Raw genomic sequence first — 20,064 nt, forward strand, 5'->3', positions numbered from 1 at the left:
TTTTCCAGAGATGCCAATCAACCTACCATGCATGTCTTTGGACCGGGGGAGGAAACCGGAGTACCCGGAGGAAACCCCCGAGGCACGGGGAGAACATGCAAACTCCTCACACACAAGGCTGGAGGTGTGAGGCGGACGTGCTAACCACTAAACCACCGTGACCCCTGTGTTAAACATTTATTTTCATAAATGTACAAAATGCAGTGAATGAACAAAAGAGAAATCTAAATCTAATCAATATTTGGTGTGACGACCCTTTGCCTACAAAACAGCAGCAATTCTTCTAGCTACACTCGCACACGGTTTTCGAAGGAACGTTTCGGTAGGTCGTTTCAGACATCTTGGAGAACTAACCACAGATCTTCTGTACTGTAGATGTCGGCTTTCTCACATCCTTCTGTCTCTTCGTGGAATCCCAGACACACTGGATGATGTCGAGATCAGGGCCCTTTGGGGGTCGTGCCATCACTTCATGCTGGTTTGAAGGTAAAAGGTAGTAACACCGAATAGCGATCTGATTTAGATTTTTCTTTTGTTTGCTTACTTTACATTTTGTAAATTGACAGAAATAAACACTCATTATTTATATTTCTGAAAGCATTCTTTGTTTACAGCATTTTTTCACACCTGAGGAAAACAGTGGCCTATGTGTTTTAGACACCTGTTACACCCAGCCTTTTATGCTTTTTATATATATATATATATATATATATATATATATATATATATATATATATATATATATATATATATACACGTATATATATACGATATGTATATATATATATAGAATAGATATATATTATATATATATAGAGAGAGAGGAAGAGAGAGAGAGAGAGAGAGAGAGAGAGAGAGAGAGAGAGAGAGAGGGGTGTATAAATAGATGGAACCACATCTCATCTGTCATTATTACTCACATTATGCATCTGGAATATTCTACCCAGACATTTGTGGATTTATAAAGCAAATGATTAACAACTTAATCAATTTAATTTAGAAAATAGTGAGAAAATTCGAGAGGAAATAAAAACACTCCTCTGAAGGTTTCTGAATCATATCGTCCCCGGGACTTTTCCTTGCCGCTGTTGCCTCTGGCTTGTTCAACAGGGGTAAATATCAAAAATACACTTTAAACTTTATATATATATATATTTATATTCCCATAAAGCTGCTTTGCGACAAGGTCCGTTGTTAAAAGAGCCATTCGTATAAAACGCTATTAAATCATGCCTTTAAATTTAATCCCATTTCCTAAACTACAAATATTCTGGATTTGCTTTTTAAACAAAAACAATTTTATCTAAATTCTCTTACAGATTAAGTACCAGGACTCAGGACACCAGTGAGCGTCTTATCCAAGTGTGCTTTTTTAATTCTGATATTTATATTTCAAAGTCGTGTCCTAATGGTTACAGAGTCTGACTCCTAACCCTAAGGTTATGGGTTCGAGTCTCGGGCCGGCGATACCACGACTGAGGTGCCCTTGAGTAAGGCACCGAACCCCCTCAACTGCTCCCTGTGCGCCGCAACATAAATGGCTGCTCAATGCTCCGGGTGTGTGTTCACGGTGTGTGTGTGTGTGTGCACTTTGTATGGGTTAAACGCAGAGAACGAATTCTGAGTACGGGTCACCTTACTTAGCCGTATGTCACGTCACGTCACGTCACGTCACGTCACGATTATTAAAAAAAAAAAAAACACTTTACACGATTTACCAAGTCTCCGTGTGACCCGCAGGCTAAACTGCACTGTTTTCTCACTCGTGCAGTTTGATCAGCACTGCATCGTGAAGAAAGGAGGAAGGTGACACCGGTATCTCAGCGTGCTACTGTCTGAGATGAACACACGCAGATGAAAGCGTGACTTGGCTCGGCCGCCGGTGCGTCAGCGCGCGAGAGCATGAGCATGAGCACATGCGCAACGGAGGACAGCAGGATTCAAGCTATTTCAAGAGATTCACACATTTACACATAATCACAAAGACGGGAAGACAAAATACATGCTCGCTTGATCATTACTGTCTTTCCATCATCCTTTATCAGATTCTCTTCACTGATGCATACTCGCACCTTTACACACCTAGGACGATATAATTATAAATAAATATACAAACAAATAAATCAAATATCTTGGCCAATATTTCATATGTGATCTTAGTATAAGAAAAGGTAGAAATATTTCTGCACATTAATAGGAGGACATTAAAAGGAAAAAGTCTCCAGTGTCACTACAGTATTCATGACATTATTATAAATATAAACGGATAAAAATTGCCGTTTTTTTAACAAACGTCACTTCTAACTGTCGACAAATTTCGATAAAAATAACAATTTGAGGCTTAAAGGTAAATCAATTTTAACTTCGAAGTGATAAACACGAGACTGAATGTTTTATTTGTTCCATAAATATTAAAATAGGAACATTATACAGTCATGGCCAAAAGTGTTGGCACCCCTAAAAAAAATTCTCACAGAAACGTATCGCACTTAAACATGTTTTGCTATTCACAGGTTTATTTACTTTGTGTTTATTGATAAAACACAAAAAAACAAAAACAAATGAAAAAGCAAATTTGACCTAATTTCACACAAAAATTATTGGCACCCTTTCAAATTTGTGAATAAATAAGTTTGTTTCAATCATGTGATGCTCCTTTAAACTCACCTGGGGCAAGTAACAGGTGTGGGGCAATTTAAAAATCACACCTGAAAGCAGATAAAAGGAGAGACTCAGTCTTCGCATTGTGTGTCTGTGTGTGCCACACTTAGCATGGAGAACAGAAAGAGGAGAAGAGAACTGTCTGAGGACTTGAGAATCAAAATCGTGTTCAAATATCAACAATCTCAAGGTTACAATCCATCTCCAGAAATCTAGATGTTCCTTTGTCCACAGTGCGCAACATGATCAAGACGTTTGCACTATAGCTAATCTCCCTAGACGTGGACGGCGGAGAAAAATTGATGAGAGGTGGATGAAAGGTAGTTCCAAAGAAATTCAATCTGTCCTGCAGGCTCAGGGTGCATCAGCATCGGTGCGAACTATCCGAGATAACGGGTCTTCCAGCAGGACAATGACCCCAAACGTACTTCAAAAAGCACCCAGAAATAATGGCAACAAAGCGCTGGAGAGTTCTGAAGTGGCCAGCAATGAGTCCAGATCTAAATCCCATTGAACACCTGTGGAGAGATCTTCAAATAGCTTTTGGGAAAGGGGCCCTTCTAATATGAGACCTGGAGCAGTTTGCAAAGGAAGAGTGGTCCTAAATTCCAGGTGAGAGGTGTAAGAAGCTTAATTTTCTACCGCTTATCCGAACTTCTCGGGTCACGGGGAGCCTGTGCCTATCTCAGGCGTCATTGGGCATCGAGGCAGGATACACCCTGGACGGAGTGCCAACCCATCACAGGGCACACACACACACACACACACTCTCATTCACTCACACACTCACACACTACGGACAATTTTCCAGAGATGCATGCATGTCTTTGGACCGGGGGAGGAAACCGGAGTACCCGGAGGAAACCCCCGAGGCACGGGGAGAACATGCAAACTCCACACACACAAGGCATTTGTAACATGTGTAAATGCGATACTTTTCTGTGACAAATACTTTGTTTTGTGGAAAAATATCAGGGGTGCCAAAACTTTTGGCCATGACTGTATATCTGATACAAATTAAACCAGTTTCAGATAATAAAATGATCAGTACTTTTGTAACACACACATATTGAGTAGGATGAAATGCATTACATGAATAAGAATTTTTGGCAGTGTACATCCTTGAATCGGCTCTCGGCATCGTTATTAGACCTGTCCTGTGCTGTGGGAGCTGAATCGGCTCACTCGGCATCGTTATTAGACCTGTCCTGTGCTGTGGGAGCTGAATCGGCTCACTCTGCATCGTTATTAGACCTGTCCTGTGCTGTGGGAGCTGAATCGGCTCACTCGGCACCGTTATTAGACCTGTCCTGTGCTGTGGGAGCTGAATCGGCTCTCGGCATCGTTATTAGACCTGTCCTGTGCTGTGGGAGCTGAATCGGCTCACTCAGCATCGTTAGTGGACCTGTCCTGTGCTGTGGGAGCTGAATTGGCTCACTCGGCATCGTTAGTGGGCCTGTCCTGTGCTGTGGGAGCTGAATCGGCTCTCGGCATCGTTATTAGACCTGTCCTGTGCTGTGGGAGCTGAATCGGCTCACTCGGCACCGTTATTAGACCTGTCCTGTGCTGTGGGAGCTGAATCGGCTCACTCTGCATCGTTAGTGGACCTGTCCTGTGCTGTGGGAGCTGAATCGGCTCACTCGGCATCGTTAGTGGACCTATCCTGTGCTGTGGGAGCTGAATCGGCTCACTGGGTATCTTTAAGGACGATCAAATCAATTATAACAACTCGCAACATGCACAATAATCCACAAAGCGTTCAGTAGAACAACGCTCTCCCAGCAATACCAGTGCAAGTAGGTATTAATCATCAGATTCTCATCACTATCAGCACGACCCGGTCGGTGTTAAAGGTTTTATCAGGTGCTGATTGTTTGTTTATATAATTACTAAACACCCCCTTGACTCATTATAATCACATAACATAGAATTAGACCCCTTTTATTATTAGTGCACTTCAGAGATTTAAACTAATCAATAGGCCGCTATTACTCACAAAGCACGATTATTATCTGCTATTAAACAGTCGTTCTCTCACCAGTGGAAGCTAAAATACAGTCAGAACTAAATCTGCAGCTATTAATGCTTACATTTTGAGGATGCATATCTAGGCTTGGTGAATTCCACCCTGGTGTGTGTGTGTGTGTATGTGTGTGTGTGATTGTGTGGGGGTGTGTGTCTGTGAGTGTGAATGTGTGTGTGAGTTTGAGAGTGTGTGTGTGCGTGTGTGTGCGTGAGAGAGAGAGTGTGTGTGTGTGTGAGTGTTTGAGTGTGTGTGTGTGTGTGAGCATTTGAGTGTGTATGTGTGTGTGAGTGTGTGTGAATGTTTGGAAGTGTGTGTCTGTGAGTGTGTTTGTGTGTGTGTATGTGTGTGTATGTGTGTGTGTGTGTGTGTTTGTATGTGTGGGTGTGTTTGAGAGTGTGTGTGTGTGTGTGGTGTGTGTGTGTGAGAGAGAGAGTGTGTGGTGTGTGTGTGTCTGTGAGTGTGAGTGTGAATGTGAGTGTGTGAGAGTGTGTGTGAGAGTGTGTGTGTGTTTGAGAGAGAGAGAGAGAGAGAGTGTGAGCGTTTGAGTGTGTGTGTGTGTGTGTGTGTTAGAGAGAGAGTGTGTGTGTGTGTGTGTGTGTGTGTGTGAGCGTTTGAGTGTGTGTGTGTGTGTTTGAGAGAGAGAGAGAGAGAGAGAGAGAGAGAGAGAGTATATTGTGTAGGAGATTGTGTGTAGGTAAGACAGAATGAACACAGGGTCTCAGGTGTGCCTCCGACAGACCTGTTGGTTTCTGTGTGCTTGCTTTTTGAAACATGACTAACGGAACATGACAGTTTCACACAGGAGTTCAGGGATCATTAAAGCCACCACATGGCACGCTGCTGCCTCTGACGGTCCCTGGCGAGGGCTCGTTTGGGTGCTTCAGTGACCCCAGGGTTCCACATGGAAGAGCAATAATAAATTCTACTCTTGGTTTCCTCCATGTCACAACACACTGAAGTATTAAACAAACTGTTTGAAAGGTATGAAATAAAAAAAAAAAGACAACTTGCTGTGAAAGACAATAAAAGAAATAATGAGTTACTCTAATTACACTAAAGTTTTAAAACAGCATCAAGACTCTTTATTCCTCTTATACCGGAGCACTTTATATACAATACGTAGGTTTTATTTATTATAAAGCAAGACATTGTACATTTTAACTTTTGGCCTATTTTTGGTGGAAATAAAAAAGATTTTTGTGTTCAGCAGTGAATTTCTTCATCACGTCATGCTGCTTGTCACGTCATACAGTTAATGACTCAAATGTTTTTTTTTTTTTTGTTATTCTAGCCTAGTAAGGGCAATATATTTAAATAAAAGTCCCAGGTAAATGGTGATATCAAACCCATTTCTGCTCTCTGAGATGCTCCAAGCGCTTGTTTTTCATGACATTGATCAGGTTCAGGTCCAAACTACACTCACATTAACATGATTATTAAAATCTAACTAGTCTCCCAGATGTTTCCTTTAATGTTTGGTTCCTCTCAAGGTTTCTTTCTGATCCAGTTCTAAAGCCACTCACTAATTTCACCTCTGGATGCTCGGTAGAGTTCAAAACCCGGACCTGGATCTCGATCTCGACCTGGATGTGTGTAAAATCTGGTTTATTGTGTGGCTCAAAGAACCCGGATTGGATTTTAAGGTACTCACCCAAACAAAGCCAAACACAGCGCAGAAATAACAAGCACTTCATTAAGAAAAGCTTCATCCCTCCGACCTTCATTATCACGTGAGACGCGCAGGTGATTCCTTGGATCACATTGCAGATGTTTCTTTCCACATCTGGGGGTTTGTTTTGTCTACAGATCGGATTAGTAAAAGCCAGATGTGCAAGAGGACTCTCCGTGACACAAAGTAGCAGCAGCTGTAACCCTGAGTCGCGTTGACAAGTCCAGTCTTTTACACTTTTGCCCCAAACTTCACTTCACCTGCGCGTGAATTTGTAATCTGTCATCATAATCCATCGTTTCCCCAAATCTCCAATCGGCTCGAGCGCAGCGGCGTTTCAATGCGCTCAGTCTCTCTGCCTTTATGCACTGATTCTGAATAAAGACCAGGACGTTTTTAGTCACAGAAACAGTCAAATGCATGAAAGAAAGAAGCTGATACTCTGCACTGATGTATTACAATAATTGCTGCAAGAGAGAAAGAGAAAAAGGAAACCAATGCAAAGCGCAGACAAAAAAAAAAAATAATAACCCCAAGTCAGTCTCTGGCTGGTTGCATGACTGCACACCTGAGCTCGGATTTCTCACTCAGATCCATGTTTCCACGATTACGCATTATGGATGAAACGCTTGATTATGTCCAGGTCCCGAATGCACAGTCAGGCTGTTTGCACGGTTTTCCATCCTGTTTAAAGAAGCAGAAAGCCTCTCCGACAGGAGGTTAGTTTATGAACGAAAGGGCGCCACCTGAAGGCCGGAGGGATTTTGTCCAAATCACAATACACACCAACACGATGATTTATACACGCAGATCGGAAATAACATTACAGCCACTAACAAGTGACGGGAATAACATTAATGATCAGCATCTGAACAGATACATCTGATGTCCTGGAAGCAGGGTCTTGTGGTGTTCCCACTATGTAGTGCTTGGTACCTTCTTCCTATGAGACAGACAGCTTTATGCATAGATTATGATTCATTGCATTCCAGTTTAAAATTATCTTAATGAGACACTAAAAGGGTTTTCGCGTATCCCAGGTTATGGGGTCACAGCGCAGGGTCAAGCCATAGGGACGGCGCCCCTGGAGCAGGTGAGTTTAAGGACCTTGCCCAAGGACCCAACGCTGATGCTCAGCAGCTTGTGGACTCGAACCCCGACCTTCTGATCAAGATCCCAGGACCTTAACCGATGGATCATCACGTCCTCACGGGTTTAACACTGATTTTTTAAGATGATTGTTTGTTGGACCGAAAATATATATATATATATATATAACGTGGGATTTAAAAACCTCATATTTTATTTTTTTCTTTGGGTAAAAAAAAACTACATCTAATAAATTTGAGCGGTTTTGTAGGATTATTATTAAAAGGCACCGCTGGGATTCGAACCCAGGATCTCCTGTTTACTAGACAGGCGCTTTAACCAACTAAGCCACGGCGCCGTTGCGCTCACCAGGTTAAATTTCACGTCATATGCATCTAATAAAAGATAATACGACTAATAAGTACTACGTTATACACGCTAATGACTTAATGTCGTCTAAAAGGCATCGCTAATGTAACATGGCGGTTGACGAAGCTCTATGTCGAAGCTGCATGAGCTTCCTCGATGCTAAAGAGGTGGAGGTGCTGGTAGAGAAGTGTGTGGAGTCTTCAGTCGACAGAACACACACTTGGTGATGAAGTTAGCTTTCTCCAAGTGAGACAGTGAGAAGACTTTTCCACATTCCTCACACTAAAAACACAAAACGAATACATATTAGCTGAGAGTTGTAGAGATTTGTAGCCAGACACAACAGGTAAAAAGTGGTTACTTTAGCCACGTGGTTATTTCAGATATTTGTATAATCTGCATCTATAACTACAGCCATTCAAAACAAACAACACAAATGTAATTTTACTGTGTTTGTCGACCCAAGATCACTAATATCACAAAATGTTTTCAGGGGAAAGTTGGTTCATGCTCAAAAAAGTCTTCAGAAACCGACCGGTGACGCTATGCGACAATTTTGTGTATAATGAAGTGAGATGATTTCCTGAAGACACGTTGAAATATTCTAAATGGAATTTATGTAATATAATAGAACAGAATAGAAGTGCACAAATGAAGAATCAACAGGAGAAGTGGACAAGTGGAGAACCAGTGATTGGTCAGTGGGATCAGTGGTGATCAGTTGGATCAATGGTGATGAGTGGGATCAGTGGTGATCCGTGATTTGTCAGTGGTGATCAGTGGGATCCGTGGGATCAACAGTGATCAGTGTGGGATCAATGGTGATCAATGATTGGTCAGTGGTGATCAGTGGTGATCAATGATTGGTCAGTAAGATCAGTGGTATCAGTAGTGATAATTGACTGGTCAGTGAGATCAGCGGTGATTGGTCAGTGGTGATTATTGATGATCAGCGATTGGTCAGTAGTAATAAATGATTGGTCAGTGGGATCAGCAGTGATCAGTGGTGATCAGTGATTGGTCAGTGAGATCAGCGGTGATCAGTGGGATCAGTGGTGATCAGCGATTGGTCAGTGGTGATTATTGATGATCAGTGATTGGTCAGTAGTGATCAATGATTGGTCAGTGGTGATCAGTGATTGGTCAGTGGGATAAGTGGCGATCAATGATTGGTCAGTGGGATCGGGGGGATCAGCGGTGATCAGTGGGATCAGTGGTGATCAGTGGTGATTATTGGTGATCAGTGATTGTCGCAGGCTCAAAGAAGCACATTGTAGTCCAGCTTTACATACTGGAGCGCCATATCATCTACAGGACAATCGCTAATGTCTGGTCAGAATGTCACGATTTGTTGCTAGGAAATTTTAGTAGTCACTAAACTGTAAAAAAGTCAAATCTCTAATGACAGTGTAGCAATAATGGCATTAAGTTGTCAGCATTAAATGGAGCATGTATGAAGCTGTACCTGAAGGATAAGAGGTTCATGTCCATGTGCTTTCCTGCTCTCTCTGACTGTAGGAATGCTCTCATGCTGCTCAATGTTCCACAGCCGCACTGTACAATCCTACAAACACACAGCAGTTAAGAGTCTGGATGATGTAATCTCTTCACAGTGGAAATCCATAGACTAAGACCACATAGACTAATTTTGGATGTAGATCTTTATCTAGTTGAAATTACTATCTACAGCCAGGTGATTAAACTCCTGGCAGGTTAAACCAGGTCTTTCAGTGAGTCACAAGATCGTGGGCCAGCATCTGTTAAACAACAACAAGTTTCAACACTTCAACACTGTTTTCTTTCACTTGAATTTTTTTTACACAAACTGTGTGTATGTGTATTAACTATCAGTTATCAAACTTTCTCTAATTCTATAACTCGGCTGACTCTTTTTATCGATAATGTACATCTCACCTTTGAAGAGGAGGCCACCCAGTTCTTATCAGCACTGATGTCCACGTCTGTCACCCAGTCCAGATGACCCTGAGTTTAAAAAAACGACAAGAACGATTAGGTCACCAGTTCACAATAGAACTGCATTTAGCAGATAAAAAAAATATTTACTTTCTCTCCGTGCAATTAAATGCAATTACCTTCAGCACCAGAGTTCTGTACAGTCCCTTCACATCCCACAATGCGACGGTTCTGTCGTACGATCCAGACACAAGAAAAGAAGCTGGAGAGCAGATTGTTTTTCTCATTAGAGGTGAGCAAGTGATACTGAATCTTTCTTAAGTTTTAAGAACTTTCTCATACCATCACTGGAGAAAGCACAGGAGCTGACACTTCCATCATGGCCTTTGTTGAGCTGCTCTCCTCCTCTGGTACGGAAGGAACCTGTTTGCACGTCCCACAGCTTTAGTGTACGGTCCCATGATGCCGTGCACAAGTAACGGCCATTTTGTGTAAAGCAGCATCTGGAGATGACGTTTGTGTGAGCACTGGAGGAATGGGGAAAAAAAGAAAAATGAGAGAAAAAACCCATAAAAATGAACAATATACTGTAGCTTGTGGCAAGCAGCGATTAAGGGGTCCAAGCACTTTGTGCTACACTGTTTTGACATGAAAATTCTTTTTTTATTTTATTATTTGTTTGTATTGAACTCCGGTGTTTCTGAATGATATTGATGGATATGTTAATTTCCTCATGAAGGCATATATATATATATAAAATGAATCTTAAATTAAAAAATCTGAATATCATATAGGGGGCACGGTGACTTAGTGGTTAACACGTTCACCTCACACCTAAAGGGTTGGGGGTTCGATTCCCGCCTCCGCCTTGTGTGTGTGGAGTTTGCATGTTCTCCCCGTGCCTCGGGGGTTTCCTCCGGGTACTCCGGTTTCCTCCCCCGGTCCAAAGACATGCATGGTAGGTTGATTGGCATCTCTGGAAAATTGTCTGTAGTGTGTGAGTGTGTGAGTGAATGAGAGTGTGTGTGTGCTCTGCGATGGGTTGGCACTCCGTCCAGGGTGTATCCTGCCTCGATGCCCGATGACGCCTGAGATAGGCACAGGCTCACCGTGACCCGAAAAGTTCGGATAAGCGGTAGAAAATGAATGAATGAATATCATATAATGCCAATTTGGTAATGACTGGAAATAAATTGTAGCATTTTTTTTTCAAATGTAGACTTTTAGTTATCCAGCTTCATGTATAATCGACTTTACTTAGGTCTGGTCAGGTTTATATAGGTATAAATGAAATAAATATCATCTTTATTGTCAAATCATTGACTTAAAGAATTCAGTTTGAGTCAAATGAAGAAGGATATTAGTACCTGTTTATGTTCAGAGTGGTTTTGTGAGAGCTAATGTCCCACAATTTAACGGATCTGTCTGCTGAGACACTGGCAACATGCTGACTCTGAGCATCAAACCTGCAGCTCATCACCGTGGATGTATGATGACCTGAGAGACACAGACACATACTAACATTCTTCATCAACTTCTTGAAAGCATTACAGGCACATCGTGGGCACAGAAAGGGCGCCACCTGAAGGCCGGAGGGATTTTGTTCACATCACAATACACACCAAAACAATAATCTACACATGCAGATCGGAAATAACATAAAAGCCACTAACAAGTGACGGGAATAACATTAATGATCAGCATCTGAACAGATAGATACATCTGATGTCCTGGAAGCAGGGTTTTGTGGTGTTCCCACTATGTAGTGCTTAGTACCTTCTTCCTATGAGACAGACATCTTTATGCATAAATTATGGTTTATTGCATCCCAGTTTAAAATGATCTTAATGAGACACTAAAAGGGTTTTCGCATATCCCAGGTTATGGGGTCACAGCGCAGGGACAAGCCATAGGACAGCACCTGGAGCAGGTGAGGTTAAGGACCTTGCTCAAGGACCCAACCTTGATGTCTCAGCAGCTTGTTGACTCGAACCCCGACCAAGATCCCAGCGCCTTAACTGCCCGGACCATCACTTCCTCACAGGAATAACACTGGTTCACATTGGATTCATTAAGAGGATTGTTTGTTGGACTGAAACAAATTATTTAACGTGGGATTTAGAAACCTCATATTTTATTTATTTCTTTGGGTAAAAAAAAATATATCTAATAAATTTGAGCGGTTTTGTACGATTATTATTAAAAGGCACCGCTGGGATTCGAACCCAGGATCTCCTGTTTACTAGACAGGTGCTTTAACTTCCAGGAATGGAATAAGATTAATGCTGCATTCGATGAGATAATCACCAACTAGAAAAAAAGCAAAGAAAACAGTCAACTAACTCCGAGTTCAGCAACTGACTCACCACAGTTAGCTACCTAAATGTTTGCTAATAATAGATGAAAATAGATGCGTCCGTGTTTTTTCACACTTTGTTGAATCAAGTGTGACCCGAAACCAAAGGTTTTCATCAGACCAATCATATTGGGCACCCAGTATGAGATTCATTCATGTTTTATTTCTCCACTCACAAGTTTATTTCGTGACGTGACGTGACATACGGCTAAGTACGGTGACACATACTCAGAGTTCGTTCTCTGCATTTAACCCATCCAAAGTGCACACACACAGCAGTGAACACACACACACCATGAACACACACACGCCGTGAACACACACCCGGAGCACTGGGTAGCCCGGGGAGCAGTTGGTGCCTTGCTCAAGGGCACCTCAGTCGTGGTATTGTCGGCCCGAGACTCGAACCCACAACCTTAGGGTTAGGAGACAAACTCTATAACCCTTAAGCCATGACTTCCTGCCTGTATGTGTTTATTGTTTGGATATCCCGTCATATACAACTTCTTTTATCACACAACCCAGAGCTACACTCAGTGCTCCCTATAATATATAAGTTTATTCATTTGTTTATGACCTGGAATGTAATGCAGTTTCTGTCCCGTAGCTGCACAGCTGACATACAGAGCGTTGTCCATGTCTGAGGTTGAAGCCACGTATTTCCCGTCCCCTGACACGCTGCATGACATCAGCAAACCACCCTGTGTTACTGTCCACTAGACACACACACACACACACACACACACACACACACACACACACACACACACAAAACATCATTACTAGAGGTTTAAAATTTAAACTGTGAGACAAAAAATTATATGAAACAAGAAATGAGATTAGGACAATTCACCAGGATTTTACCAGTCTCCAGGTCCCAGGCATTTATCGTCTTGTCCCAAGAGGATGTTATTACACTGAAGGACAAAACACACACACACACACACACACACACACACACACACACACACACACACACACACACACACACACACACACACATACTTCCTCAGAGATAAAGATGTTTCATCATCACTTGAGTGTTGTTCCATTCGTTTTATACCACAGCAATTACCCAACAATTACATTAGTTTGTTTATTTAAAAAATACATAATGCTTTTTATGTATATATAGTTATATTTAACGTATATATAGTTATATTTAATGTTGTAGAATGTTTCCTAGTTACAGCTTTAGCTGTCTGTGCACACAGCAGTGAACACACACACACACACACCAGCCATTTATGTTGCGGCGCCCGGGGAGCAGTTTGGGTTCGGTGTCTTGCTCAAGGGCACCTCAGTCATGGTATTGCCAGCCTGAGACTCGAACCCACAACCTTAGGGTTAGGAGTCAAACTCTTTAAGCATTAGGCCACGACTTCCCCTATGTGTTTATTTAGAATAGCAGATAGAGTTGAGAGGGTTTTTAAATAGCATATTTATGCCATTCATGTATTCATATATGTTTTTTTTTAAGGTCTAGATCATCTTACTGTTTTCTTAAGCATTAAATTCATAATATATTCATAATATTTTAGAGAGGGCACCGATCCGCTACCCAGCATCGGAACATGGTTGATAATAAAGAAAGAAAAACATATCATGTCATCAGATCCTATTAGAAATGGCAAAGATTTTTAAAAGTAATGTGTATTCTGGAGCTGGAAGAGTCTTAAAGAAGAGTCATGTGAGTCAAATGAGTCAAATGAGTCATGTCTGATTTGTTCTTTTCTTCACATTACTTTTTATAAATATTTTTATTATTTATGATATTTCCAGTGCCGGAGATTTTCCGTATGAGTTTTCATTCCTGGTGTCGTTATTATTGCAGTGTATAATTTATTAGTTAATTTTATCTCTTACTTTCACACAGTATGAGGTCTACTAGGAACATTAAAGACAAACAATGACACAACAGACACAAAGTTCTTCTGTGGGCTGCGACTCGAGTAGATCAAATTAATTTTTCTCGATCCTTACATGACAAAAATGTCAAACAGCATGTAATAACAAGGAAATTAAATGCTGCCGTGAAGAAACTCATTAACGTGGCGAAGCATCACGCCGAGTGCCCTTTGGCTTCTTGTGTTGCCTAGCAACAGCTTCCATTCACAAAAGGACTGCGTGGTAATAAAAGAAGTGAGAAGCGAGAGTGTAACCAGAGACATGGATGTGTTTTTTTCTTCTTGTCAGGGCATTTTACTTGAGTGGTTAATGGGTTTTATTTCACGAGGTGATTTTCAAGTGTTTTTTTTATTCTCTCTTTAACAAAAAGCATCCAATTTAATTCTCAAGACAAAAGATGCTGTGAAGCAAAAAAGCCTGCGTGATTTGCATGTTTTCAAATATGTCATTTGTTACAAGATGCTGTATATATATATATATTTCTCCATCTGTTTTATACTGACACCATAAAGTGTGCTAATAGATAAAGACCATGATTGAAAACCATTTACGATCAAAAGCAATCGTAGAGGTTATTTTTAACATCATCTCAGCCTTTCATTTGTAAAAGATCCTTCTGTGTTCCCTTCGTTCGTTCAGCCAGTTCATCCCCAACATGATGGACATTTACACAAAGACGTTACGGTGCTTCAATCCAACCAAAACTTACTTAAAGTTACATCATCTTTTAATTCTGGGGCTTTTATTTTTCTCAGAATTGATAAAAACAGAGCTCTCATTCATGCCTTCATTCACTCGTATTCACTAACGTGTCTTCGCTGTAGCATTGGAGGCTTTCTGATTGCATCATTTGTTGCTTTTTTTTAAACCTATTAGACCTTACTTACCTATTAGATAACCTGTACTATTTGTGCTGTATAAATAAGAAATGTTATCATTTCTACTAAACCTAACTGACTGTTCACTCCTTCTTTTCTACCTGTTTTTCTCCTGGACTAAACAGCAGGCAGTGATGGGTCCTGAGTGTCCTCCTGTCAGCACCATCAGCTGAGCTCCTGTCTCCACATCCTGCACAGAGGAAGCACAGAGGAAGCAGTGCGTAAAGGGCGACATACACTGACATCTCCTAATGTAAAGTGTGCATGTGTAACTTTTTTTAATGATCCTACCCAAAATATCACCGTCTTGTCGTGGGAGCTGGTGAGAAGTCGAGTGTCACCGAAACAGAAGTGACAGCTGGTCACGGAGTCGGCGTGTCCTCTCAACACCTTTACTGGAATCTACAGGATTTAACACCAGCATTTATGACAAAAAGGTTTAATGCAAATTGTGCATGAAAAAAAAAGAACTGTTAAAGATTTAAGCACAATTTAATCTGCTTTAAATAAATGTATTAGTTATTATATATTAAATAATTATATTACTTACTTAATTAATTATTTAATACATACATTAATCAATTAATTATAAGGTTTGTGTGTTTTTCTCATGCCCAAACTTTGACAAGCGGTAATAAATTTACTTTATATATATTCATTCATTCATTCATTTTCTACCGCTTATCCGAACTTCTCCGGTCACGGGGAGCCTGTGCCTATCTCAGGCGTCATCGAGCATTGAGGCTGGATACACCCTGGACGGAGTGCCAACGAATCACAGGGCACACACACACACACACACACACACACACACACACACACACACACTCTCATTCACTCACACACTCACACACTACAGGCAATTTTTCCAGAGATGCCAATCAACCTACCATGCATGTCTTTGGACCAGGGGAGGAAACCCCCGAGGCACGGGGAGAACATGCAAACTTCACACACACAAGGCATAGGCGGTAATCGAACCCCCAACCCTGGAGGTGTGAGGCGAAGGTGCTAGCTACCGTGACCCCCCCCATACATATATACATACACACACACACACACACACACACACACACACACACACACACACACACACACACACACATATAAACAGCCTAATAAAAATCCCATTGCATGAAGATATAAGATGAACATTTAAAGGAAATCCACATTATTGCACTTTTCTGTTTTCAATACGTTAGTGTTTTTAATATCATAGTGATCTCTTTTCCATTTTGTCAAGCCAAGTCTCTCTCTCTCTCTCCTCTCTCACACACACACACACACACACACACACACACACACACACACACACACACACACACACACACACACACACACACACACACAGTGCTCCTGGGTTTCAACCCAGTCTCTACTCCAGATCCACCAACCACCAAGAAAAAGGTTAATGACTGGATCAAATTTTTTATTTATCAGGTTTTGCTTGTAAATGTGAGTGAAATAAACGTCTAATAAACTAATTAAAATAAGGATTAATAAAAAATATTTAAGGACAGACGGTACAGTTTGCCTACTTTAACAATACTTATCATTTGTGGTGGGAGTGTATTAACTCACACACCTCACACACCTCACAAACCTCATACTCCTCACACACCTCACAAACCTCATACTCCTTACACACCTCACACACCTCACAAACCTCATACTCCTTACACACCTCACACACCTCACAAACCTCATACTCCTTACACACCTCACAAACCTCATACTCCTTACACACCTCACACACCTCACAAACCTCATACTCCTCACACAACTCACACACCTCACAAACCTCATACTCCTTACACAACTCACGCACCTCACAAACCTCATACTCCTTACACAACTCACACACCTCACAAACCTCATACTCCTCACACACCTCACACACCTCACAAACCTCATACTCCTTACACACCTCACACACCTCACAAACCTCATACTCCTCACACAACTCACACACCTCACAAACCTCATACTCCTTACACAACTCACACACCTCACAAACCTCATACTCCTTACACACCTCACAAACCTCATACTCCTTACACACCTCACACACCTCACAAACCTCATACTCCTCACACACCTCACAAACCTCATACTCCTTACACACCTCACACACCTCACAAACCTCATACTCCTTACACACCTCACAAACCTCATACTCCTTACACACCTCACACACCTCACAAACCTCATACTCCTTACAAACTCACACACCTCACAAACCTCATACTCCTTACACACCTCACGCACCTCACAAACCTCATACTCCTTACACACCTCACACACCTCACAAACCTCATACTCCTTACACACCTCACACACCTCACAAACCTCATACTCCTCACACAACTCACACACCTCACAAACCTCATACTCCTCACACAACTCCCACACCTCACAAACCTCATACTCCTCACACAACTCACACACCTCACAAACCTCATACTCCTTACAAACTCACACACCTCATACTCCTTACACACCTCACGCACCTCACAAACCTCATACTCCTCACACAACTCACACACCTCACAAACCTCATACTCCTTACACACCTCACAAACCTCACAAACCTCATACTCCTTACACAACTCACACACCTCATACTCCTTACACAACTCACACACCTCACAAACCTCATACTCCTTACACACCTCACACACCTCACAAACCTCATACTCCTTACACAACTCACACACCTCACAAACCTCATACTCCTTACACACCTCACAAACCTCATACTCCTTACACACCTCACACACCTCACAAACCTCATACTCCTTACACACCTCACACACCTCACAAACCTCATACTCCTTACACACCTCACATACCTCACAAACCTCATACTCCTTACACACCTCACACACCTCACAAACCTCATACTCCTTACACAACTCACACACCTCACAAACCTCATACTCCTTACACACCTCACGCACCTCACAAACCTCATACTCCTTACACACCTCACGCACCTCACAAACCTCATACTCCTTACACACCTCACACAACTCACAAACCTCATACTCCTTACACACCTCACACACCTCACAAACCTCATACTCCTCACACACCTCACAAACCTCATACTCCTTACACACCTCACACACCTCACAAACCTCATACTCCTTACACACCTCACAAACCTCATACTCCTTACACACCTCACACACCTCACAAACCTCATACTCCTTACAAACTCACACACCTCACAAACCTCATACTCCTTACACACCTCACGCACCTCACAAACCTCATACTCCTTACACACCTCACACACCTCACAAACCTCATACTCCTTACACACCTCACACACCTCACAAACCTCATACTCCTCACACAACTCACACACCTCACAAACCTCATACTCCTCACACAACTCCCACACCTCACAAACCTCATACTCCTCACACAACTCACACACCTCACAAACCTCATACTCCTTACAAACTCACACACCTCATACTCCTTAAACACCTCACGCACCTCACAACCTCATACTCCTCACAAAACTCTCACACCTCACAAACCTCATACTCCTTACACACCTCACAAACCTCACAAACCTCATACTCCTTACACAACTCACACACCTCATACTCCTTACACAACTCACACACCTCACAAACCTCATACTCCTTACACACCTCACACACCTCACAAACCTCATACTCCTTACACAACTCACACACCTCACAAACCTCATACTCCTTACACACCTCACAAACCTCATACTCCTTACACACCTCACACACCTCACAAACCTCATACTCCTTACACACCTCACACACCTCACAAACCTCATACTCCTTACACACCTCACATACCTCACAAACCTCATACTCCTTACACACCTCACACACCTCACAAACCTCATACTCCTTACACAACTCACACACCTCACAAACCTCATACTCCTTACACACCTCACGCACCTCACAAACCTCATACTCCTTACACACCTCACGCACCTCACAAACCTCATACTCCTTACACACCTCACACAACTCACAAACCTCATACTCCTTACACACCTCACACAACTCACAAACCTCATACTCCTTACACAACTCACACACCTCACAAACCTCATACTCCTTACACACCTCACAAACCTCATACTCCTTACACACCTCACACACCTCACAAACCTCATACTCCTTACACACCTCACACACCTCACAAACCTCATACTCCTCACACACCTCACAAACCTCATACTCCTTACACACCTCACACACCTCACAAACCTCATACTCCTTACACACCTCACAAACCTCATACTCCTTACACACCTCACACACCTCACAAACCTCATACTCCTTACACACCTCACACACCTCACAAACCTCATACTCCTTACACACCTCACAAACCTCATACTCCTTACACACCTCACACACCTCACAAACCTCATACTCCTTACACACCTCACACACCTCACAAACCTCATACTCCTCACACACCTCACAAACCTCATACTCCTTACACACCTCACACACCTCACGAACCTCACAAACCTCATACTCCTTACACACCTCACACAACTCACACACCTGCGCGAGCGCCACGTGCTCCCATGACGAGGTAACGTCTGGTGTCTTCTGTTCCTCCTTTATCTCCTCATCGAGGGTCAGCGGATCCAGCAGTATCTGAGACATGTCATTCAAACGGAATGTCTTCTACTGGTTCCTCTACACCGAGAGACAAAACCAGCCCGAAGTCACTCCGACATTTCTGTTTACATCAATTTCCATGACAACAGACAGTTCGGAAGCTTCCGGAAAGTCTCGCGCACGATGACTAAATATAATCCAAGTAAATTAATCTAATGATGGATATTAAGTGAATTAAACTTGTAAATATAATCCAACTCGAATATTAAGCCCATTTATTTATTTATTTATATATCATTTTGTTGCATTTCTCATTAAGCATATTCCAGAGTTAATAGTGATTATAAGCATTATAACGCCTTATTATAAAAATGATGATAAATAAAGCCTTATGTGTAATTATTGTATAAGTAAAGGATAAAACAATGTCATGAAGCAGATTTTTTTTACCACCCAGAATGGATTATTTTTATTCTTGTTTGACTGTATATTTGTAATCTCACCCCCAGTGTCACCCAAATGAGGATGAGGTTCCCCTTGAGTCCGGTTCCTCTCAA

At 41.9% G+C, this 20,064-nt stretch overlaps 2 protein-coding genes and 1 non-coding gene across 4 annotated transcripts in view; all 3 read right to left on the minus strand.

Annotated features, from left to right (window-relative positions):
* The window catches only part of lrp3 (low density lipoprotein receptor-related protein 3), a 20,737-nt gene extending 13,185 nt beyond the window's left edge, over positions 1-7,552 (minus strand). The window contains exons 1-2 of one of the 2 annotated variants that reach the window (XM_047810689.1): positions 6,925-7,552; positions 6,339-6,730 (exon numbers count right to left, since the gene is read on the minus strand). In XM_047810689.1, coding sequence (XP_047666645.1) covers positions 6,339-6,411 — 73 coding nt within the window. In that variant the 5' untranslated portion in view covers positions 6,412-6,730; positions 6,925-7,552. Of the gene's footprint in view, positions 1-6,338; positions 6,731-6,887 lie in introns of both variants that reach the window. The other variant, XM_047810682.1, reaches the window with a different exon arrangement.
* Positions 7,553-7,729: 177 nt separating this feature from the next.
* On the minus strand, positions 7,730-7,803 carry trnat-agu. The gene has a single exon. It is a non-coding gene; the product is annotated as a tRNA-Thr (tRNA).
* LOC113660627 (WD repeat-containing protein 88) lies at positions 7,803-19,626 on the minus strand. The gene is made up of 11 exons (XM_027174255.2): positions 19,448-19,626; positions 15,162-15,272; positions 14,972-15,060; positions 12,938-13,001; positions 12,662-12,800; positions 11,096-11,225; positions 10,071-10,255; positions 9,908-9,990; positions 9,729-9,797; positions 9,280-9,378; positions 7,803-8,096 (listed from the first exon to the last, which is right to left on the minus strand). Exons 1-11 carry the CDS (start codon positions 19,550-19,552, stop codon positions 7,974-7,976), a joined length of 1,197 nt encoding a protein of 398 aa, XP_027030056.1. The 5' UTR covers positions 19,553-19,626; the 3' UTR covers positions 7,803-7,973.
* Between the last annotated feature and the right edge of the window lie 438 nt (positions 19,627-20,064).

Source organism: Tachysurus fulvidraco, chromosome 1 (genome assembly GCF_022655615.1).
Source record: "Tachysurus fulvidraco isolate hzauxx_2018 chromosome 1, HZAU_PFXX_2.0, whole genome shotgun sequence".
Classification (NCBI taxonomy): domain Eukaryota; kingdom Metazoa; phylum Chordata; class Actinopteri; order Siluriformes; family Bagridae; genus Tachysurus; species Tachysurus fulvidraco.

Coding starts and splice junctions, on each gene's coding strand:
- LOC113660627 (XM_027174255.2), bottom strand. CDS start 19,552: ATGTCTCAGATACTGCTGGATCCGCTGACCCTCGATGAGGAGATAAAG. Junction 13,002..14,971: donor TTAGTCCAGGAGAAAAACAG/GTAGAAAAGAAG, acceptor TTTGTCCTTCAG/TGTAATAACATCCTCTTGGG. Junction 9,798..9,907: donor ACAGAACTCTGGTGCTGAAG/GTAATTGCATTT, acceptor TTTTAAACTCAG/GGTCATCTGGACTGGGTGAC.